Source organism: Vitis riparia, chromosome 7, assembly GCF_004353265.1.
Source record: "Vitis riparia cultivar Riparia Gloire de Montpellier isolate 1030 chromosome 7, EGFV_Vit.rip_1.0, whole genome shotgun sequence".
NCBI classification, from domain to species: Eukaryota; Viridiplantae; Streptophyta; class Magnoliopsida; order Vitales; family Vitaceae; genus Vitis; species Vitis riparia.
The window spans coordinates 14,495,165-14,510,447 of NC_048437.1; the positions used below are offsets into that span (position 1 = coordinate 14,495,165).

At 33.7% G+C, this 15,283-nt stretch overlaps 1 protein-coding gene across 1 annotated transcript; it reads right to left on the minus strand.

The window, feature by feature from the left end:
• Positions 1-4,757: 4,757 nt before the first annotated feature.
• LOC117918071 lies at positions 4,758-11,458 on the minus strand. Its single transcript, XM_034834600.1, has 8 exons — positions 11,315-11,458; positions 10,130-10,264; positions 8,492-8,633; positions 6,546-7,545; positions 5,847-6,085; positions 5,688-5,761; positions 5,274-5,370; positions 4,758-4,842 (listed from the first exon to the last, which is right to left on the minus strand). The coding sequence occupies exons 2-8, from the start codon at positions 10,174-10,176 to the stop codon at positions 4,810-4,812; spliced, it is 1,632 nt and encodes a 543-aa protein (XP_034690491.1). The 5' UTR covers positions 10,177-10,264; positions 11,315-11,458; the 3' UTR covers positions 4,758-4,809.
• Between the last annotated feature and the right edge of the window lie 3,825 nt (positions 11,459-15,283).

Genomic DNA, 15,283 nt, shown 5'->3' on the forward strand with positions numbered 1-15,283 from the left:
AAATTTTGTTGATTACTCCCTTCTGAGGACCACAATCAAGGGACACCAGCTGGACACGAATCAAATGGTACCACTGTCAGGGACCATTGAGAGGACATGAATCAGTTGAGACACCAATTGGGAATGAATCAACTATTCTCTCTTCTTTATCACAAATAGGTATGTGATAAACTTATATCATGATTTTCTATTTTATTACCATTTGATCTTTATTTTCATTTTTTTTTTTTAATACAAGAGCTATTACAAAAGCAACCTTTTCATTGGTTGATTACAAGGGTAAAATAGGTATTTACAAAGCTAAAAATCAAGCAAAATATCTTGGAGAACCGGCAGTGGAATATCATCAACAGCGTCTCAAAACAGGGGATTTCAAAGGCATTTTCGCAAGGGGAAAGATGAAGGGTCCAAATTTCGCAAGGTGCCTAAATCCACCTTGCGAAATTTCGCAAGGTGGTTCTTCATGGTGCGAAATGGCTAAATTTCGCACCATGAAGAAAATCTCCTTGCGAAATGGTGTTCCCATGGCTTGATGCAGTTGTCTTCCGAAGGCCATATCTTTCTCATTTCAGCTCTAAATCGTACACAGTTTGAAGCGTTGGATTTTTGACTTCCTGAGCTTTGAAATGGTATATAGAATATAGAAAATGGACTTCGGGAAGTGCTCAAAAAGTGCGAAATAAGACTGCAGCTGCTGTCCTCTATTTTCTTCACTCTGTTTTCCTCTTTGCTTCTCTTTGCTTCTCTCCTTTGCTTGGCTTTGCTTCTCTCCTTTGCTTGGCTTGTCTTAATGATCCAAAAAGCTTTCAAAACACTAAAACTAGCCACAAATATGATTAGAAGTCATTGCTAGGTCCTTAACATGCCAATTGGAATAAGAATGGAGAACTACTACACAAAAGTGCTTAAAACATAATGAATTAAAGGCGCAAAATAGCACTTTTTGGGTAGTAATCACCATTACTCTTGAAATCAAAATTGCCCTTGTCTACTTGGGGGCATGCTATTCTTCATGTTGCCACTTTAATTCGAATTCGCTCTATAGCTAATCATGATTGCTCACCTTTACAACTTCCCTTAGGCTCCCAACCAAATGTTTCACATTTTCGTATTTTTGGTTGTGATGTCTATGTTCCCATAGCTCCACCTCAACGTCGACTTGGTATATATGTTGGTTTTAATTCTCCTTCCATTATCCGTTATCTTGAACCAGTCATAGGTGATGTTTTTACTGCCCGCTTTGTAGATTGTCATTTTGATGAAAATGTTTTCCCGTCATTAGGGGAGACAAGTCAAAAGAATGGTGAGACATTACATAGTGTATACCCTCCTTGTCTCATCTTGATCCTTGCATAAGACAATGTGAGTTAGAAGTTCAAAGGATTGTTCATTTGCAAGGACTTGCAAATCAATTACTTGATGCTTTCATAGATATAAAGAAAGTAACAAAGTCACACGTGCCAGCTGTGAACGCCCCAACACATATTGATGTCCCTGAAGGATAATTGGAGAATGCCATAGCAAATGAATCTAAGACACGCCTAAAGCGTGGTAGACCTATTGGCTCAAAGGATTTAATTCCTAGAAAAAGAAAAGAAACAACATATGAAAAACTTAGTACTCTTGAAGAGTTCATAAATATGAAAGGGTCAAATGATGAAACCTAACTTGACAAATAGTTCGCTCCTAAAGAGACACAAATTGATCAAATACCAGTATCTAGAACTGAAGAGAGATCAATGAGTCACACGGGAGAAACAAAGGACCGTAGCGACATTATCATAGATAATATATTTGCATTCCAAGTGGCTATAGACATCATGAGAAATGATGAATATCAAGAACCACAAACTGTGAATGAATGTCGAAAAATGAATGATTGACCAAAATGGAAATAAGCAATCCAAACAGAGCTAAACTCATTAACAAAATGAGAGGTATTTGGACCTGTAGTTCAAACACTTGGAAACATAAAGCCTATTGGATATAAATGGGTCTTTGTGAAAAAACGAAATGAGAATAATGAAATCATAAGATATAAAGCACGACTTGTTGCTCAAGGTTTCTCTTAAAGACCTGGTATAGACTATGAGGAAACTTATTCCCCTATAATGGATGCAATCACCCTTCAATACTTGATAAGTTTAACAATCTCTAAAGGACTAGATATGCGTCTTATGGATGTTGTTATAGCCTATTTATATGGGTCATAGATACTGACATATATATGAAAATCCCTAAAGGATTCAAATTTCCTAAAGCAACTAATCTAAAACCTCAAAACATGTACTCAATCAAACTACAAAGATCTTTGTAAGGATTAAGGCAATCTAGACGTATGTGGTATAATCGTTTGAGTGAGCATTTGTTAAAAGAAGGATATGTGAATAATTCAATTTGCCCATGTGTTTTTATCAAGAAATCAAAATTTGGGCTTACAATAATTGCAATGTATGCGGATGATTTAAACCTTATAGGAACTCCTAAAGAGGTCATAAAAAGCAATCAATTATTTAAAGAAGGAATTTGAAATGAAAGACTTAGGGAAAACAAGATATGGCCTCAGCCTACAAACTAAGCATTATTCAAATGGCATATTAGTCCAACAATCGACATATATAGAGAAAGTATTAAAATTATTTTATATGGACAAATCACATCCAGTCAATTCCCCTTTGGTTGTTCATTCACTTGAAGTAAACAAAGACCCATTTTGTCCTAAAGAAGAAAATGAAGAATTGCTTGGTCCAGAAGTACCATATCTCAATGCAATCTGTGAACTAATATATCTTGCAAATTGTACTAGACCAAACATAGCATTCTCTGTTAACTTACTAGTAAGATACAGTTCTGCTTCAACTAAAAGGCATTAGAATGGGATTAAACATATATTGTGATACCTTCGTGGAACAAGTGACATGGATTTATATTATTCAAAGAATAAAAATCACAATTAAATGCGTATGCAAATGCAGGATATCTTTTAGATCCTCATAAAGCTTGATCTTAAACGAGAAATGTCTTTACTTATGGGAGAACGACAATATCTTGGAGATTAGTCAAGTAAACAATGGTAGCCACATATTCAAATCATTCAGAAATTCTTGTAATTCATGAAGCAAGTCATGAATGTGTATGGCTAAGGTCAATAAGCCAACATATATAAGAAACATGTGGACTACCTTCCATCAAAGGCAATGCAATCGTGTTACATGAAGATAATGTTGCTTGTATTGCACAAATTAAAGGAGGATTCATAAAAGATGACAAAACTAAGCATATCTCCCCTAAATTCTTCTATACTCATGAGCTCCAAAAGAAACGTGATATTGATGTTCAACAAATTCGGTCATGCAATAATCTAGCAGATCTATTCACAAATGCGTTACCTTCGACCACATTGAAAAAGTTAAGGTATGACATTGGAATGCGAAGATTGAGAGATTTACCATTTGAAATGTTGAAGAAAAAATCATAATCATGTTTACATAAGGAGGAGAATGCTAATATGGATATATTGCACTCTTTTTTCTTTCATCCAGGTATTGTCTCACTGAGTTTTATTGGCAAGGTTTTTAATGAGGCAATTATCATATTCTTATGATCATCCAAAGGGGAGTGTTAGAAAGTATGAGAATTTATTGGATTATGGGAACTTGTGGATGATCATCCATATTGATGTATATCTCTTTGTGAATCTCTATAGAAGGGAGATACCTCTAATGAAAATCTATTATATTCTCTTTCTACATTCATATTTCTCTTTCTTGTTTTCTTCTCCTTTCACTTTTATAATTTTACAACAATATATATATATAATCATTATTAACAATTTATTGAAAGCACTAGAATTAGAACACATTTGGAATGATTTTGAAAAGGATTCAACACACTTCCTAATGCTTAGAAGGGCTTTCTTATAAAAATTAATTAGGTATTTGATAAATTTTTAAAAATTTATAGAATCATTTAAACAATCACTTGCTAAATGATTATTTAAAAAAAAAAAAAAAACCATTTTTCTCTTATATAATATAAGCACTATCAAAGTTTTTTTTTTTTTTAGTTTGTATCCAAACACTAAGGTTTTGTTTGCTTCCAATAAAATTTTGGGGGGGGGGGTGGGGGGGGGGGTGGAAATGTGAGGAAAAGAAAAAAAAAGTAGAAGAAAAAAAAAAGGAAAATAATTAATAGGTTTAAAATCAATAAATTATTTTTATATGCTACTTCAAACTCATTTATCTTATTTTAACTCTTCCATTTAAGAATTAAATAATTTAAAAGTATATAGATTTTTAACTAATTTTACTTATAATATTTGATTTTCCTTTACATATTTTCCATAATAAAAACAATCACAAGAAAATCATTCTTTTTATTTTATTTTTTTCTTTAATTAGTGCTTTCTAGGAACAAACATAAGCTGAGATATTCCTTTCATTCTAACAAAACTGCCACTAACAAAACCATTGCGGGTAAAAACATTTTAATCATAATCACTCCCAAATAAGTAAAACATAAAGCTGGTTAACAAAGAAGGCTGTTATGAAGCTTAAAATCAATTATCTTCTTCATTTTATCCTAATCCAAATTCCATCTCTACACAATGTATATAAGCTTCAGAGACTTGATTAAATGGTAATTCAGTGGCGCAAAATTCATTCATTATCACCAACAGAAGTCTCTGAATCAAGTAGCCTTGCCCATAAATGCCAAAGATCCCAGAAGCCTTTTTCTTTACAATTATATACAAATGAATACCCCATACACACTATACAGAATCAACAAAAATAGCCCAAGAATAAACTCTCATTTACAACCTTCACATTCTTTGAATTCCATCTGCATTTCAAAGAATAAATGGTTCTATTATAATATGAAAATAAACTATTATGGTCTGTTTGGGAATGTTTTCTAAAACAAAAATCTATTTGAGAATTTAGAATGTTCTCAACTTGTTTTTTGTGTTTCCAAATATTTCTTAAAAATAATGTTTACTTGTAGTGTTTCATTTTCAATTATCTTCATATTTGTATATTTATTTTTTGAATCAACTACAAAAACCAAGTGAAAACAATTGAAAATAATTAAAATATCTTCTTGAAAAATACTCTATTTTCATAACAAGTTCTCTGAAAACTGTTTTCTATTAAACAACTACTTAATGTATTTTCGAGTCTAAAAAATAGTTTCCTAATTTTAAGAACAAAAAACTGTATTAAAAAATAAAACAACTAGGAATGCAACTAAGCATCAACTCTGGGAGAATTTACCTCAACTTGGCTGTCCAATGGAGGTGCTCTGCGGCGAGAAATCAATGGGAGGCGGTGACAGAGATGCCACACCATGGCCCTTAAGTAGTTGTATATGCTGCATGCCCAACTGCATACTATGAGGCTTCTTCAAGATAAACACAACTCTATATTTTAAGATGAATTTTTGCTTTGATGGATAATAATTCATAAATACTCTTAGAATGATGTTTTCTTTATGGTGTCTTCAGCAAAGGGTTTCTCTTTACACCAGAAACTTTTCTTCTCATTTCTTTTTCCTGATGAAAAATTTTACATTGGAAACATTTTCCATCAAAGTAAACCGAAAAACAAACATACTTACAACTTTAGAGCATACAACTCAGTGTTGGTGTATTAGACTGAAAACAAATGAATGAAATAAAGTGTATGTACCTAAGCCTGTGCCGATTGCATGATGTGAAGAACCCGATAAGACCATTTATAATGCTTCGGAGGGACCGGAAAACCTGTAACAGAAAAACAACAGAATAAAGAGGAATGGCATTAATGAAAAAATATATACTGCGACATACACAAATGGATAGTATAAACCTTTGAGAAGATATCTTGCCAGAGAGGGCGCCAAAATGAGATTTGTGATGAAGTAGGCTTTGCTTGAGCAAAATATTGAAGCTGATCCATGCTACTGGTAGATACCATCGAAGTCCTTTTAAGAAAATCAGAGATTCCGGAGAATAGAGAAGCCACATATTTTGCCAAACCAAGATTGGCTCGAGCAGGAATGAGCAATAGTTTCCACACAGAATAAAGGATGGTACAAACCAATGTGACTGAATAAAAAGAAGTCAAACTTTAAAGGAATCAGATGAAATATTATTCATATGAGATGAAAAACTTCAAAGATTGCATTCACCCAAGGCTCAGATTGTTCATATTCATTCACAGTGTCCTAAGGCACCCGAAAAATCAAGAGTAGAAGGATATAATCATTAGCTTAATTACTTATTGGAATGGTGGGAGACCAATCTTATGGAATTCAATTTTCCTTTGGTCATGCAAGTGTGACTCACCATGGATAGGCCACAGCTGGCAGCATCACAATAAAGAGCAAAACAAATTACAAAGTCCAGATCTTGGTTTTTTTTTTTTTTTTTAATCAAGAAAAATGGCAGTAAATCATCAATATTTTGATGTGGTTTGCCGTAACTGGCCACCTGGATGAAGCAGAGAAGAAAGAAATGAAAGGAAAAAGAACTCGAACAAATAAATTTCAAATGATATTGATTATACCTAAAGTTGACACAAGTGAGTAGAGAAGGTCAAATGGTGAGATTAGAACTTGGATCAAATCAACCACCATGCTGCAGAGGGACTCTGCCATGAGCTGTGCTGTGTAGAAAAACTGCTCCCCTGTTTCAGCCAAAATGTTCCATATACATGATATAACCTCCACCATTCCTTCAAGTGGGTCCATGAACGGTGTCATTATAATCGATACTGGCATTGTGATCACTCTCATCATCATCAAAACCCATTCAAGAGCCTTCCCAAAGTTTTGAACGAACAACATTGTTCCCAAATAAAAGATTCTAGTAATCATTTCAGATTTTTCAATCCACATAAAAATGGGACCAAAAAGGTGGGATGCAGTTGCCTTCAAGAGGGGCACATTCTTATAGAGATCATAGAACCCAATGATCATAGTTATGAGTGAGATTAATACATAAAGGATTCTCCCTAGAGGCCGCATCCAGGGATGATAAACCTTGCAAAATAGGGGATAGGACTGCAAGAAAATAACCCAAGTAGGAAGGCCTAACTCAAGCAATGCGAGAAGCCTTGAATTAGATGTGATTACCTGCCTCAATATAATTGGGAGGTCCCTATCATTGAACCACAATAGCAGTAGAGTGTCCTTGAATCCCAAAGATGCAATATTAATCTCATCTTCTGTATTCTGTTCTCTCTTCCCATTGATCAGCTCTTCAACCTCTATTGTTCTATTATCCTGCATATCCAAGGAGCATTCTCTGGCATCAAAGAATATTTCTTCAGGAAGACGTTGGGCAGGAGATGTATCCTCAAACAACTGTTCTTTAGAGGCAACAGTGATTCCCCTGGGAGAGTGAGGAGGAATTTTATTTCTCAAAAGCACTAGATTGCTCTGCAGGCGCTGTGTTTCTGATGGTGTGCCAGAGAACCATGAAGGAGTCCAGCGCAAGGCTTCATTGATGCTGTAGAATTCCCACTTTCTCATAGATTTCGTTTCTATAGCAATGGATGTATCAGTCTGTATGAAAAATATTTTCTTGAGAAAAAAGGAAAACAGATGCAATTGAATAAACTTCACATGGATAAAGGAAATGTTTCTTCTGCAAACAAGGCAAAATACAGGCATTCAATACCACAGAGAATCTAATGGAAAACAATTGAAAAAAAAAATTTTCAAATATCCAAACCATATCAGCAATGACTGCCATCACTCAATCATTGTGATAGTGGACTCATTACCAATCATGGCACCTCATCAGGGTACACAAGTGTGTTTGCATAGTCACTAGAATGACCTTATTTTACAATATAAATTATCAAACCAACACCCTTGCCATGATGGAGTATAATGTGATTGGAAACAAACTGGCAGTATCAGTAAATGTAAAAACCATTATTGTAAAGGAGTCAACCCATAATCCATACAGAAGACAAATATGTAAGAGATGCAGAAATTTTATCTTCTGTAAGTTTCCACATGGATATTCTCCCAGGTGGACTCCCGGTCTGTTTGTTGCATTTTGTGGTGTTCATAATGCAGAACTAAACTATTGATGTGGGATATATTTTGTATATAATTTCTTTTATAATATAGATATATTGGTGTTATGAGCATGGATGGGTACCTGAAGTTCATTCAAATAGTTGATACCACTTACATCCTTCCAAGCAACCTCAAACACGATAAAACCATACAAAATTTTGCTTAAATCCAGAAAAGAGAATGGCCGCTTCTCTCTCCACCTAGTAGTGTCAATGACAGAAAACCACTTGTTCAAGTTCTTGTTGCAGGATTTTGAGTGGTGTTTGTATTCTAGACTTCGACTCCTAAGCAGAGTCTTAGTATTTCTAAAAGGCGACTTTCTGTACTGCAGATCATTGATTGAAACAATCAACAAATTAACATGTGATCAAACCCTTTTGCAAACAACCCTTTTGAAAAGAGAAGGGTAATAAAGAGCAACCTTGGTGACCATTAATTCCCATATGTGGGTTGATCTTGAGTGCTTGTTCAGCCTCCATGACTGGTTGTCGACCAGAATGAGAAACATATGATTAGCAGGCACAATATACAAGAATGCCTGAGAAAGTGAAGATTTTATATGCCTGCGAAAAGAGGGTGATAAAGACATCAATGTCTAAATAATCAATCAGGATAGCCATACCAACTGTGCAAAGACAAATGCACTAGTATTTTCACATGCTTGGAGTTTTGAAATGTTAAAAAAGATGGTTGTACAACTAGTATCTATAAAGATGGCATACCCTTTCTTTTGCCTTCATGGATGCCACACTAACATCATCCACTACATGACAGATCTATGTAGTCAAATATCTTTATTCTATTGGTTAATCACAGAAAATAGCTATGAAAAATCAAGTCTTGGGACCACTAACAGATTATGTCAGATGGTCAGTACTGCTAATCTAATGAGAGAGCAATTGATGTCATGATTCTAGATTTGAAATAACTAATATTTCTTGCCTGTTCATCTGTTAACAGTAGCTCCTCAGCAACAAAAGAATGTGACCTAGTAATTCCAACTTGGCCAATAATAGATCCTAGCTCCTGAATGCATCATAATATCTTTCAATTGCCTATAGCTATTTATCATCTTGTAGAATAAAGGAGCATATTTTCTTCAGCCATGATGACCATGACCAACATGACAAGCAACAAGGCAATACAGCTGTTCCAAGGTGAGTTTTAGTATAGTACAAGGAGGAAGGTCAGGAAGTCCTTGGAGGAACTAAGGCTGAATCTCAAACAGCCCCACAAAAATGAAAGCCAAAAATCCAATCATTAGGCTTCTTACTAGGTTTTAAAAACTCAGGACCAGATAACATCAACCCAACTTGAACAATGACATAGTCCAAGTATCCTGTCTTCGAATTCGATACAATGGTCTAGAATTCTTGGAAAGGATTGGGGGCTGATGATGGTAAAAGTGGAAGTCTGGAAGCTTAATTATTAGTGTAACCTACAAACCTTCTACACATCTGCAGCTGTATATGTTGAATCTAGCCCATCGGTGAACATCCAATAACTATCTCTTCCAATTTTCCATATTCAATGTATTTAGTAATTTATGCTAACACATTACACAATCCTGTCTGTTGTTATTTTCTTGCCTGCACTTTAATTTAATAAAATTAGGAAACTGGTTTATCAGTTTATGCTAAAATTATTGAGACTATGTTTGGTTTCTGAAAAAATTGAGGGAAAATGCGAGGGAAAGAAAATAGAGAGGAAAAGTCGAGGAAAGAAAAAAATGAAGGAAAATAAAAAATAAATTTAAAATTAATAAACTATTTTCATGTACTACAAATTCATTCTACGTATTTTTCCTCTCTTATGTAGAGATTAAGAAATTAAAAAATGTATAAATTTCTAACTATTTTTAATTATCATTGATTCTCTTTGTAATTTTCCTTAGTGAAACTAAACATGAAAAAATAATTTTTCTTAATATTCTTTTTTCCCCTAAAACTTTCTAAGAGCCAAACATAGCCTAAAAGATTGTGATGGGTGAGAAACATTTTCATCAAAATAAATTGAACACATTCAGCTGGAATTCCTGGGAAAAAGAGTAAGCTCTTACCCAATTTGCAAATTTATCAGAGGGAAAAGATCTGGTAAAGTGTCCATTTTCTCCCAATCTGTTAGCAAGCCTTCAACTTACTCTTACCCATGAACGAAAGTGCCAAATTATGAAGCATAAGTTGGAGCGACTTCCCTGAGGAAAATAGAATCAAACGCTTACACCAACATGTGTGCTAAAAGAATCAAATGATAATCATATTCATCATAATAATAAATCAATATGAAAGAAGCCAATAGTCTTGGAAATTATCTTATCTGATTAGATAGAACCAACTCAAAGAAAACCCAGTCCCCTACAATGACTGTCTTTCACAAGGAAAAACTCTTTATTGAAGAATGAAAGAAAGGAAAATGCTAGGAAGAGTTTGATTGCCAAGAAAATTTAAGAAAATAAAAGAAATTATATTTTGAATCTTCAAATTTTTCCTCATTATTTGAGACATAAAAAGAGAAAATTTCCAAAACATTTGGTTTTGCGGAGTAAAGATTTCCATTTCCAAAGAACAAAACAAGGGTTAAAAGCCCAGATTTGGTTTTCTTTTATGTTTCTTCATTGACTCAGCAGGATGGTAATATTTATTTCTTTCCCAAAAACTTTGGGAAAAATGTAGTAAGCAATAAAAGGATAATCCAGTTTTTGAAAAGTAAAATTATTTCAGAAGACTAGCACCCCTGTTTGGTTGTCCGGAAAACAAAGAAAAAACGGAGAAAAGAAATATTTGGACCTTATGCTCTATGATATTTTGGTTACCTGTATCAGGCTGACTTGAGGAGAGATTCTTCTAAAAATGAAATATCTGGGACTCAAAAATTTAATGTTTTACTACGTTTTCTCATCAACCAAACCAACCATAAAGTGAAGACGGGAAAAAAAATCTACAAACCCGTTAGAGGGTAAAATTCTAAGACTCCAAAAGTTTGTGTGCAAGATTTTCTCATCCACCGAACAAAGAAAATAAAAGAAAAACGAGCAAACCCATTAAAAGTGCATCTTACCAAATTAATGTTTTTCCTAAATTTTCTTATAAACCAAAGAGAGAATAAGGAAAATTTGGGGGAAATAAAACGATTGAAAGCGGAACTTCTCAGACTCAAAAGTTAAGTTTCCCTTCATTTTCTCATCAACCAAACAAGGGAACAAAGAGAATTGAACAGTTAAATAAAACAAGAACAAAGAACATACCCACTAAGAAACAACAACAATGACAATGATAACCTCTGTATTCAGATGCATGGATTGAAGAGGAGAAAAAAGAGAGCTCGAATGCCGAAAAATTTTCGAAAATCGGCAGGAATTCAACCGAAAACACAGGGCCCGAAAAATCGGGTCGGCAACAGAGAAAATGACGGGTTTGTGCCATAGTTCTTTTTGGCTGTTTTCAGACCATGCAGGTACTATCACCAATCATAAACATGTAATCATTTGGGAGGTAGCGAATAATGCCTCTGCGACCCTTTCCAATAGGATTTCGAGCTTAAAAACTCCTTTCAGTTTTATTTTTTATTTTTATTTTTTAAATTATTTTTTTCCCCTTTCCTTTTAAGACAATGTGTTTGATTAAGAAAATAAAAACTATTTAATAATAAAAAAATAATTATCATTTTATGTAATAAACAAGTGATAATATATATATATATATATATATATATATATATATATATATATATATATATTAATATTACATCTTATATGTAACATTGTTAATTTATTATTATTTTTATTTCAATAATTTAATAAAATATTCAAATATATTTATAATTATTCAAGATATAATTCTTATTTTTTAATTTATATGCAAAGTGTAAGAACTCTTTAAAATTTCAAAAAGATAATAATTTTTAAAAACTATTTAAAATTTTGAGGTATTAAAAAAATTTATTACCTAAATTTATATATATAAAATAAATCTATACTTTTTATATATATAAATTACAATTAGAAATAATTATTAACCTTCTATTCTTACTAAAAAGTTAAGGTGTGGTGGTTTTTTTTTTCTTTTTTTGAAAACAAAAAATATTATAACTTAGAAAACTTTTATACAAAAGTTATGATTTTCATTATTTTCTTAAAAATTACTTTTTGAAACGATATGTAATTTTTTAGTTCAATGATCAGTTAAGACATCACTTAACTAAGAGCTTGTTTGATAGTAAATGTAAGAAGCGTTTTTAATATTTCTAATATTTGAAAATTTTTATCATTTAAGTGTTAAAAATATTAGAAACACTTTCTAAAATCATTTCCAAATACACTTTAAGTAAATTGGATTGCCTATTTGTTTTCTCAGCAAACATCTAGATCCTAAGCTCTAAATGGTTTTTAAAAAGGAAAAGAAAAATTAGATAGCCTATGTATTTTGTTTTATATTGTTTTGGCCGGTCTTAGAGTATATCAGTTCTATCCAATAGTTTGGTTAGTCCCTTATTGATGGGTGTTTCTTCCTCAGGTTTGAAATAGTGAAATTTTTAAGATTTAGAAGTGTATTTTTATTATTACTCTCAGGACAAATTGGAAATAGCAAATCACTTTGTTTTTCTAAGTTATGCATTGAGCTCTATAAAAGGAAAGGAAAGGAAAGCGAAGGAGAGCAAAAACAAAACACATGCTTTCTATTTTTTATAATAAGAAAGAATCAAATAAACCCAACCCAAAAAGGAAAAAAAAAATGAAAAATGGGTGACAAAAATTATTTACCACAAAAATGCAATCTATAAAAAAGTAAAAAAATCAATGACTCAAATCAAGTTAGCTAAGGCACTAGAATTGCCTAGAGTCATGAATTTCTCAGGTTATGAAGGGATAAGGGCTTCCTTTTCTAAATTGGCTTCGCTAGTTGCAGCAATGGGGGTCCTGGGGCTAGGCAATCCCATGAATGGAAGCCTGGGAGAGAGCCTAATCTTTGGAGTAGGCCTTGGAGAAGGGATTGGACCATAGTTGCCAGGTGATAGATTAACTTACTCCATGGCTATGCATTGTAGCTCAGTGGGGTAATCCCTAACACATCCAATTCAAAGCCTTGCTTCGGTGGTCCATTTATCAATTAATCGTTTGGTAAGCTCAAATACTGGTGCTTCCATATTGGCCTTATCATCAACCTCAATCTCTTCCATGGTGGCCCCATTTGTGCGTTCAGATTCCTTAGTTTTAGCAGCACCCATCATTGGCTCTGCCATTGTACTCAATATTTAAGCTCGATCTCATTATTTTTTGTTTTTTTTATTTTTCATTTTCCCTCCATGTTGAGATATTAGGAATGCTTTCCTTATATCATTATTTCCTTATATCATTTAGTGTTGAGATATTAGAAATGTTTAGATATTAGGAAAGTTGAGATATTATGAATATTGATATATTAGGAATATTGAGATACTAGGAATATTGAGATATTATGAATATTGAGATATTAGGAAAGTTGAGATATTAGGATATTAGTTATTATTTCCTTATATCATTCTTTCCTTGTATCATTCTTTCCCATTCTTAGAATGGTGATTACCCTCTATATATTCTCTTTACATGAACGAATGAAAGTATGAATGAAAAAAACTACAATTTATTAATTTGAAGATGGTATCAGAGCCATGAAACTGAAATCCTGGATATTTTGTCGCTATGGTAGTCCGACAGCGATCAACCATCCTAAGACAAACCCTAATATTGATAACTCAACCTTCAAATGCACTCACTGCAATAAGACTGGTCCCACCAGTCTGGATATCCCACAATTTCAAAGCAACTACTCTTGGTATGACCAGGAAAACAATAAGGAACCGAGGGTTTGAACCATGGACCTTTAGATCATGTTTAGGCTATCAACACTTTGTTGTTAATTATAATAATCGTGATCAACGGAAGAAGGATTCCAAGAAAACCTCAACTGCAACTGTTGCCGAAATAAAAACAGAGGCTAATGTTGCTGAGAAAGCCTCTGCATTGGTAGCCGCTACTGATCATGGTGGTAAGTTTTTAAATACTTTTACACCTCTTATTAATAGTGCATGGATAATTGATTCTGGTGCTACAGATCATATGACTTTTGATTCTAGACAGGTTTCACCCTTAGACCTTCCTCACAAAAAATTGTCTCCACAGCTAATGGTAACACAACCCCAGTCATTGGGGAAGGATCCTTAACTCTTACTGATACTTTGAATTTGGATTCTGTTTTAGTTGTTCCATCTTTAGATTACAATATTTTGTCAGTTTCTCAATCACTGCAGCCTTATCTTGTATTGTCATTTTTTGGCCTGAATTTTGTGTGATTAAGGACATCCAAACAAGACAGACGATTGGTTGTGGTATTAAACGGGGAAAACTCTATTACTTGGACTTGCAGTCAAAGGATTCAAATAAGTTGCAACAAGCCTTGATGGCAGATGGATCTGAGGGGGAGAAGAAAAAGTCTGAAATTTGGTTGTGGCATCGACGTTTGGGACATGCTTCCTTTGGTTATTTTAAAAAATTGTTTCCTAGTTTGTTTGCAAAGAGTGATATTTCTGGTTTCCGTTGTGATATTTGTGAATTGGCTAAAAGCCATCGTGCTTCGTTTCCGTTAATTTTGAATAAAAGTCCGTTTCCTTTTATGGTTATACATTCTGATGTTTGGGGCCCGTCCAAAGTCCCAACTTTAAGTGGCTCACGTTGGTTTGTTACTTTTATTGATGATTGTACCAGAATGACATGGTTATGCTTGATGAAGACAAAGATGAAGTGAACTTGTTGTTTCAAAAATTTCATAAAATGATTGAAACTCAGTACAATGCAAAGGTTCGGGTTCTGCGTAGTGATAATGGTGGAGAATATCAAAGTTCTGATCTTCAAAAGTATTTGGAAGGACATGACATCATTCATCAGACTACTTGTTCCAATACACCCCAGCAAAATGGAGTCGCTGAACGAAAAAATCGACACTTGTTAGAGGTTGTTCGTGCTTCCTTGATAGCAGCAAAAACACCGATATCTTATTGGGGAGAAGTAATCACATCTGTCGCATACTTGATCAATCGGGTACCTTCTAGCTCAATTAACTTTCAAACACCTCTCCAAACTCTTACTAATGTCGTAGTTGCCCCAACCGTCTCAAATCTACCTCCTCGTGTTTTTGGTTGCGTGGCATTTGTGCATCTACACAAGCACCAACGCACCAGG